The sequence below is a fragment of the Bos indicus x Bos taurus genome, chromosome 12 (genome assembly GCF_003369695.1).
Source record: "Bos indicus x Bos taurus breed Angus x Brahman F1 hybrid chromosome 12, Bos_hybrid_MaternalHap_v2.0, whole genome shotgun sequence".
NCBI lineage: Eukaryota > Metazoa > Chordata > Mammalia > Artiodactyla > Bovidae > Bos > Bos indicus x Bos taurus.
Genome location: NC_040087.1, coordinates 35,826,669 through 35,835,793, shown reverse-complemented (window position 1 = coordinate 35,835,793; position 9,125 = coordinate 35,826,669). Strand labels below are relative to the sequence as shown.

The following is a 9,125-nucleotide window of genomic DNA, read 5'->3' as shown; positions in this document are numbered from 1 at the left end:
GAGGCGGTCTCGGAGACCTGGCTGTGCAGACATGCCAGATGGAGATTCTCCTGTTGTGTTAATGGTTAAAGAGCTAGTTTCTTAACCATGCCTTCAGCGAGGCTGAGAAGGGATGTGCCTTCCAAGCAGGCACTACCAGCCAGCTCCACACAGTCATCCTTTCATCATATTGTCAGTGGGTCACTGTTTATGATATAAAACACAGTCTGCCGTGGAGTGTGGCCGCACATACATCATCAGGAAGGTAAAGTTATTCGTAAAAAATGAACCAGGTGGGACAAGGTACAGTTTTGGGGACAAGGACTGATGAGATGCAGGGGAGGTGCGAGGTGAGGTGTGACAAGCACCAGGCTCAGCATCACCACCGTTCACTAGCTTGTAAACAAGGAGCCACTGGGACCCTGTGCTGTCGTCCAGCCACGGGTGCACAGAACCTGCCTCTGCAGTCAGTGTAGCAACAGTGTGGACACCTTAAGGCCCTGTCCCAACCAGTACCCATGTATGCAACCACGACACTGTCACTCACACCTCCAAAAGCAAACAGGCTACCCACAAAGAATGGTTAGGAGACTTGAGGAGTTTTATTTTGTACTGTTAAAAAAATGTAGGTCATGGATTCATCTGTATAAATAAGTTTTCTGGCAACAGTAGTTAACTTTTAACCTCCCATTCAAAAACTTCACAACTTCAAGCATTTGAACTGCACTTAGAGATTTTCCAACGCTGGCTTCAGTTGTATATGGTACATTTTCACAGTAATTAACTGACTCATAAAGTCGAAGAATTTCTTTTAAAGTTCAAATCTTTACTAGTATGCAAAAGACAAATTTGCACTCTTTTGATCAGTATCCATTTTAATAGGACTATTTGCTTCATTTTTCCTGAAAGATAGTAAATGGGGAAAAATAGGCATATCTGTACAATTCATATCAAAGCACAAAATGCCATTTAAAAAATAAATACCTAAGGCATACTTGTCACACTTTTACTCAGTTTCCTTGGCCATTCAAACTTATCTAAAGGGTCCGCCTCTTGCAGGCTCTCCTGCCTGCCCGCCACATCTCTGCCCCTGGAGGGTGGCTGCTCCTCAGTTGTCATGAAGGGTGTGGTTTGATGTCCTGGGCTTCAGAGACCTGTCAGAAACTCAGTGACTGTATGGAATCTTTTTTTAGTACTGTTTGGCAAATATCCCAAATGAAATTCAACTCTAAGTTAAAGTCTCAAACAGAGATAAGACTAAGAGCTTCTAGACTTGCTGGGCGGTCCAAAGCCTCGGGGGGCATAGGGCTGGAAAACCGTTGACCCCAACCTGAAGTGACACAGACCCTCTGCCTTCCCACAGCAGACACCACAGCCCCCACCGGGCCGCAGCATCTCCGGGAAGGCCTCCGGGCTCCGGGCGCGCAGGCTGCTGGGACAATCTTTGGAGGCCCCCGGCCCCTGTGCCCCCTCCCGTCTCGGATGCGCCCCTCACTACCTCACAGCGCTAGGAACAGCAAGCACTGACACACGGACCCGACCCTCGCTCGCCCCCTCCACCCGCTCCAGCCCCTCCCGCCTCCAGGCCGCCCCCCGCCGGTGAGCGCCCTGGGCCTGGACGCTGGGCCGCTGCTAGATGGCCAAGTCGCCGGCCCTGGCCCGGCCGCCGCTGGACTTACTGGCCTTGCTGGACCGGCCGGGGTCTGCGGGGGGCTCGGGGGGCGCGTGCAGCTCCACGGCCGTCACCGCCCCCTCCCCGTCGCTGTCGCCCGAGCTCCCCGCCGCGCCCTCCGGCAGGGACTGCTGGGGGCCACCCCCGGGGCTCTCGGCTGCAGGCGGCGTCGGCGCGGGCGGGGAGGCCTTCCTGGAAGAAGTCTGCGGCTCGGCCTCACGGTTGGCCCAGTTCTGCGCCCGGGCGCGCAGGCCCTGGTTGCCGCCGCCGCCGGGGGTGCCGGGGGTCCCGGGCAGGGCCGCGGGCGGGGGAGGCTCGGGGTAGCCCGGGGCAGACGCCTGCCCCAGGGAGGAGGCAGAGGGCGCGTAGTAGGGCGGGAACCCGATGGTGACGGCGGGCGGGGCGGAGTTGGGGGGCAGGAGGAGGGGGCTCCCCCCCACCGGCTTTACGGATCCCGCCCTGGAACCAGGGGTGTCCGGGCGGAAGGGGCTGGTCATCCCCTGTTTCAGCTTCTTCCAGCCCAGGTGGTAGATCTCCAGCACGTTGAGGAGCAGGGACACGCAGGCCACGGCCAGCATGAAGAGGATGAAGATGGTCTTCTCCGTGGGCCGTGAGATGAAGCAGTCCACCGTGTTGGGGCAGGGCCAGCGGTCGCAGCGGTATAGCGGCTTCAGCTGGAAGCCGTACAGGAAGTACTGCCCGGCGATGAAGCCCACCTCGAACAGCGTCTTGAAGATGATGTTGAAGACGTAGGTGCGGAGCAGGGCGCCGGCGATGCGCACCTTGCCGCGGTCGTCGCGCACGGGGGCCGGGTCCTGGTGCCCCTCTGGGCCAGCGGCCTTCGGCGGCTCCTCCTCACGCTCCTTCCGCTTCTCTTCCATGCGCACCAGGTGCAGCACGTGGCCCAGGTAGATGAGCGTGGGCGTGGACACGAAAATGATCTGCAGCACCCAGAATCGCACATGCGAGATGGGGAAGGCGCGGTCGTAGCACACGTTCTCGCAGCCGGGCTGCTGCGTGTTGCAGGTGAAGTCCGACTGCTCGTCCCCCCACACCTCTTCGGCCGCGGCCCCCAGCACCAGAATCCTGAAGATGAACAGCACCGTCAGCCAGACCTTGCCGATGACAGTGGAGTGCTCCTGGGCGTTCTCTAGGAGTCTCCCCAGGAAGCTCCAGTCGCCCATCGCTTCAGACTGCTAACCTGCAGGGGAACAGGCTCGTTACTAGGCCTAGGCCGGCCAGGCGAGCCGAGGGCACGGCCCCCGGGCAGCCCTGGGCCCCGATGTGCGTGGGATATGCTGTCATGGGGAGCTGTGCTCACCCTCCCCAGCGGGAACCCTCCAGGGAAGGTTGTGAGTGTCCATGCGGGTATGCAGGAGCAGGTGTGTATGTACATGCACAGGTGTGTGTACATGTCCAGCTGTGCATGTACATGTACACGTGTGTGTGCAGGCACAGGTGTGTGTATACATATACAGGTGTGTATGTACATGTGAAGCACAGGAGTGTGTGTGCATGTACAGCTGCGTGTATGCACACATACAGGTGTGTATGCACACGTGCAAGAGCAGGTCTGTATGTGCATGTACAGATGTGTGTACATGCACAGGTGTGTGCGCATGTACAGCTGTGTGTGTACATGTACAGGTGTGTGTATGTGCATGTACAGGTGTGTATATGCACATGTGCATGTACAGGTGTGTGTATGTGTGCAGCACAGGTGTGTTTGTATGTGCATGTCCAGGTGTGTGCACATGCACAGGTGTATGTTCATGCAAAGTGTACATGTACAGATGTGCATGTGTGTGTATGTGTGCAGACACAGGTGTGTGTATACATGTACAGCTGTGTGTATGTACATGTGAAGTCACAGGTGTATGTATGTGCATATACATGTGTGTGCACACATGTATAGGTCTGTGTGTACATTATGGGGGTGTGTGTGTACATGTATAGGTGTATGTGTATGTGTGCAGGCACAGGTGTGTTTGTATGTACATGTCCAGGTGTGTGTATGTATATGTATGGGTGCAAGTACAGGTGTGTGTGTGTGTGCACCGATGCAGGCACAGTTGTGAGCATGCCTGTGTCTCTCCCTGAGGAGGGTTTGGTAACTGTCCCCAGCACCTGTGGCCCTGAGCAGAGGTCATGCTGCACAGGTGCCAGCAGGAGGGAGGCAACCGCAGGCCACGAGGAGGACTGCCTGAGAGAAGCCCCAGCCCACTCCCGGCCTCCTCGCTCTGCACACAGCTGGGCCGATTCCTAACCTGACAGCTGGTGTCGTTCAGAAAGAAGGGCCTCGTGAGGTCTCGGGTGACTGCCGAAGGCCGGCGGGTGATAGGAGGGTCGATGGGTGGCGGGGAGGACAGAAAAGAACACGTCGTGAAAATGAAACAGAGCAGGACTGGTGTGCGTGCAGACGCAGGGAGGACGGGCCCTGGGCGCGGGGCCCTAGCCTGTCCTTCCCGAAGGAAGGGGCCTGTGTCCCGCGCCTGTTGGGCTGGACTTCGGGCTGCAGTGCTGGGGCGGGGCAGCCGCATGGCCCTGTGTCCTGCGGAAGGACCGGTTGGAGGGAGACCAGCTGGAGAGGTCTCCCAGCCGGGAGGGTACTGGGGGGTCCAACTACGGGGGGAGGGCCAGGGCTGAGCCTGGACGGAGGCAGGGCCCTGGGTGGGGGCCGCGCGTGCTCCAGGGAGCGTATGCTCTGAAATCTTGTTTATCTGTTATCTGTATTACTATTTTCCCCTGAGTCTTCTGGGAAAAGTGACTTCTAGGAAATTCTAACCTTAGGGGTACAGAGTCAAACAGCAGCCCCAGCTTCCCCAGACCAGACCCCGTGGGGCAGCAGGTGCGGGGGAGGGGGTGGCGCACCTTTGAGGGCCCCCCCAGAGGCCGGAGGCCAGAGAATGGCCCGAGGGGCTGGACCCGCGGAGGTGGGGACGCTGGCGGGCTTCGGGGGAGCCGGTGACTAAGGCGTCCACTCCGGGAGAAGCAGCAGAGAAGAGGCCCTTTGATCTCACGACGAGGAGGCCACGGACGCCCTTCCAGTGACCCGGCCGCGGGCCAGGCCCGGGGAGCACGTGGGGCGGGTTGGAGACCCGAGGGTGAGGGGGACCTGTCAACCTGTTCCCCGGAGGAGGATGGGCGGTGGAGGCTCATGTCGCCCGGAGGAGGGAGGGGGCGGGGGCGATGGGGGAGGGGCGGGGCAGCTGCAGGGAGATGAGACTCCTCTCCCGAGTCAAGAGGGCGTCTTTCAGGCAAGGACAGGCCCTGAGCTGCAGAAGAAGAGTTTGCAATGTGGGAACATAGCAGTCGAGCCGGGGTGCCCTGGAGAAGCCGGGAGCTGGGGGTGGAGGAGGCGGGGCTTAAGGAGAACCCGGGCATAACAAGGCTCTCAGAGGGGAGCAAGCCTGCTGGGCAGGGCAAATGAGGACTGAGCAGAGGAGACCCCAGTGGGGAGGGGGAGGGGGGTGGGAGGTAGAGGTGAGGAGGGGAGTGGGTGTCGGGTGGGGGGAGGGGGTGGAGGGTGGGGGTGAGACTGGTGGAGCAGGTCAGAGATCTGGTGAAGGGGAGGCAGGTGGACCACAATGGTCAGTGACCAGAACCTGGGCTCTGACTCCAGGTGAGTTGGGAAGATACTGGGTGGGGGGAGGGGGTTGAACAGCTGTGATACAATCCCATGTCTTCCAGTGGTACTGGTGCTGAGAACTATCTCCAGGGCAAGGGTGAAAGCAGAGGGTCACAGGGTGGAGGGTGAGGGGCGGGGGCAGAGGACGATCAGTTTTATTTAGGAACGTTCAGCCTGAAATGTCTATTAGACACGCATTAGAGGTCAAGTCATCACGGACCTCCTCAGTGCCCTGAGACAGCACTGAGGAAGTCCTCTAAGGACTGGGATGGGGACGGACGGGGGCGGGGGTGGGGGTGGGGAGGGCAGTGCAGAGGGGCTGGAGATCAAGCCAGGTGCTCCAGCATCCAGAGGACCATAAGCTGGCCATCTGAAAATGCCAGTTTTAGTTGAGACTCTAGAATGAACAAGAGCAAAATGTACAATTTGCATTGCACTAGATTCCCTTTTGTAACAGACTGACACTAGAAACACTCCTACTTGGTTTATAAATTGGAGGCAATAGAATGACCAGGCATATTCATTCCGTGTTTTCTTGTGATTTTCTGGAACACCACAAGTAGGATCTGGATACTGACGTACAGGCTAAACCAGAGAGTTCTATGTTTAACTAGTAACGTTTGCCAGGGTTTGCCAGGGTTTGGCATGGGCAGTGGTGGCCCTAATGCTATTTTTTTGCAATCCCTGACTTGGTACAAAGCTAAAAGGACTTGGTAGGCCATGAAAAGTGGGCTTGGTATAGTGAAAAGTGGGCTTATCTGGTTATCTTTTTAGCCATTGGAAAGACTGTTTCTTTCGCTTTTTTTTTTTCATATTTTACATGCCTGTTTCCAGCTCTCACACTTAAGACAGTAATTTCTAGATGCCAAGAAACCTAGACTATGGTATTATGTACCTGCATGCATATTGACACAATGGACATCACCGACTCAATGAACTTCAGTTTAAGCAAACTCCAGGAGATGGTGAAGGACAGGGAAGCCTGGGGTGCTGCAGTCCATGGGGTCACAAAGAGTCAGACATGACTGAGCAACTGAACAACAATGCATGCTATGTCGCTTCAGTCGTGTCCAACTGTTTGTGACCCTATGGACCATAGCCTGCCGGGCTCCTGTGTCCATGGGATTCTCCAGGCAAGAACACTAGAGTGGGTTGCCATGCCCTCCTCCAGGGGATCTTCCCAACCCAGGACTGAGCTTGCATCTCTTATGTCTCCTGCATTGGCAGGCGGATTCTTTACCTCTCAGTTCAGTTCAGTTCAGTCGATCAGTCGTGTCCGACTCTTTGCGACCCCATGAATTGCAGCACGCCAGGCCTCCCTGTCCATCACCAACTCCCGGAGTTCACTCTGACTCACGTCCATCGAGTCAGTGATGCCATCCAGCCATCTCATCCTCTGTCGTCCCCTTCTCCTCCTTTCCCCAATCCCTCCCAGCATCAGAGTCTTTTCCAATGAGTCAACTCTTCACATGAGGTGGCCAAAGTACTGGAGTTTCAGCTTTAGCATCATTTCTTCCCAAGAAATCCCAGGGCTGATCTCCTTCAGAATGGACTGGTTGGATCTCCTTGCAGTCCAAGGGACTCTCGAGTCTTCTCCAACACCACAGTTCAAAAGCATCAATTCTTCGGCGCTCAGCTTTCTTCACAGTCCAACTCTCACATTCATACGTGACCACTGGAAAAACCATAGCCTTGACTAGAAGGACCTTCGTTGGCAAAGGAATGTCTCTGCTTTTCAATATGCTATCTAGGTTGGTCATAACTTTTCGTCCAAGGAGTAAGTGTCTTTTAATTTCATGGCTGCAGTCACCATCTGCGGTGATTTTGGAGCCCCCAAAAATAAAGTCTGACGCTGTTTCCACTGTTTCCCCATCTATTTCCCATGAAGTGATGGGACCAGATGCCATGATCTTAGTTTTCTGAATGTTGAACTTTAAGCCAACTTTTTCACTCTCCTCTTTCACTTTTATCAAGAGGCTTTTTACGTCCTCTTCACTTTACCTCTAGCACCACCTTTATCATACTTATCACACCTTTTTATAATTTTGGTCTGACTCTTTAAAGAGGAAATAGAACTGAAAATAAGTTTCTTAAAATAACAAAAGATTCATTCTTCTTCTGCTCTTTGGAGATGACCCCAACACATAGCTTTGGAATCCCAAGAGCAAGATGGAAGCCAGGCCTGTAAGAGCCTGCACAGAAAAGATCAACCACAGAGACAAGCATGAAAGAGGAAAAAGCCAAACCTCCAAAGTTTCACACTGACTAACGGGACACTTGTTCTCCAGAAGAAAGGGACTGACCACAGCAAGAGGCAGGACACCCAGTGGTAGTGGCTGCAGACACACTTCACGCTTCAAAAGACAAGTCCTCCAGCTTCATTCTTCATATTTGTCACAACAATTTATTTTTATTTCTTGCATATGAAGTTTAGGCAGAACTTGTCAAGTTCCACAAAAATCTGAGACACAGTTTTGATTGGAATTGCATGGAATTCACAGATGAATCAAATTTACCTCTGTACAATCTAGTGCTCCCACTGCTGAGCACTACTGCTCCATAGATGAAGGGCATCTTTATGCCATTAGGATGCTGTCCCAAAAGGTCTTACACACCTTTTGTTAGACTTATTCTGAGATAACTTTGTAGTTGTTCTAATTCTTCATTCTAAATAGTTGTCTTCATTATAATTTCTGAGTAGTTGTTATCGGTACCTAGGAACCTTATTCCGAGAAAGCAATGGTAACCCAGTCCAGTACTCTTGCTTGAAAAATTCCAGGGACAGAGGAGCCTGGAGGGCTGCCATCTATGGGGTTGCACAGAGTCGGACACGACTGAAGTGACTTAGCAGCAGCAGCAGCAGCAGGAACCTTATTTCTGTATATTGATCTTGTATTCAGCAACCTGGCAGAAAGCCCCTCCTAGATGGACCAGTCAGGAGATTCCTTTGGATTTTCTGTGAAAGACGCAGAATCCTATCCTCTTAAGGAGAGATGTGTCTCTTCCTCTTCTAATTTGAATCCCTGTTTTTTCTTTTTCTTGTCTTCTTGCATTGGCTTGGACTTCTGGTACAATGTTGAATGGTGACATTTTCCCTGGTTTCAATCTGAAAATGATGCTTCTGAAGTTTTATCATTGAGTGTGATGTTTCAACTTGTATCAGGTGGAGAAATTTTCCTTCAGTCTTTGCTTTGTTTTCTAAATCATGAATGAATATTGGATTTGGTGGAATACTTTTTTCTCTGCATCTATGGTGACTTTTAGATGGTGAAGCATCTTTTGGGTCATGACTTTAATATATGATCAAATTAAACTGGCTACAACTTTATTTTAGATTATGGTTTGTTCATACTTGAGATTGATCTTATTGTTTTTTTGTACTGTCATTGGATTTTGAAAAGAAAGTTATTTTAAAATTCTCTGTGTAAAAAGCTTGTATAAAAATGTCCAATAGGCTGCACTCACCCTCTGTGATGGCCCACACTCTGTCTCTGGAGTGTGCTTCTCTCTGAATCTGAATAAATCTACTTCTTATCTAAAAAAAAAAAAAAAGAATGTCCCATGAAAGCTCTTGGGCCTAAAGTCTTTTTGTTTATTTTGAGTGGTTGGGAGGACTAGATCACAAATTCAATCTCATTAACTGTTATTAACAGAAGTAGGTTTGCTAAAGACATTTTTGATCATTTATATCTTTTAGAGAATTTTCCATTTCATTCAAGTTTCTAATTTATTGGCATAAAATTATTAATGGTATTTTCTTATGATGCGAAGACTCCATGATATCTGTAGTTAGATTCCTTTGTTTGGTTCCAAATATTGTTTGAGGCTGTTAAAGTATTAGTCTTG

At 52.3% G+C, this 9,125-nt stretch overlaps 1 protein-coding gene across 1 annotated transcript; it reads right to left on the bottom strand.

Moving 5' to 3' along the window:
* Positions 1 to 594: 594 nt before the first annotated feature.
* Positions 595 to 2,835, bottom strand: GJA3 (gap junction protein alpha 3). Its single transcript, XM_027557088.1, has one exon. It carries the CDS (start codon positions 2,833 to 2,835, stop codon positions 1,612 to 1,614), a length of 1,224 nt encoding a protein of 407 aa, XP_027412889.1. The 3' UTR covers positions 595 to 1,611.
* Between the last annotated feature and the right edge of the window lie 6,290 nt (positions 2,836 to 9,125).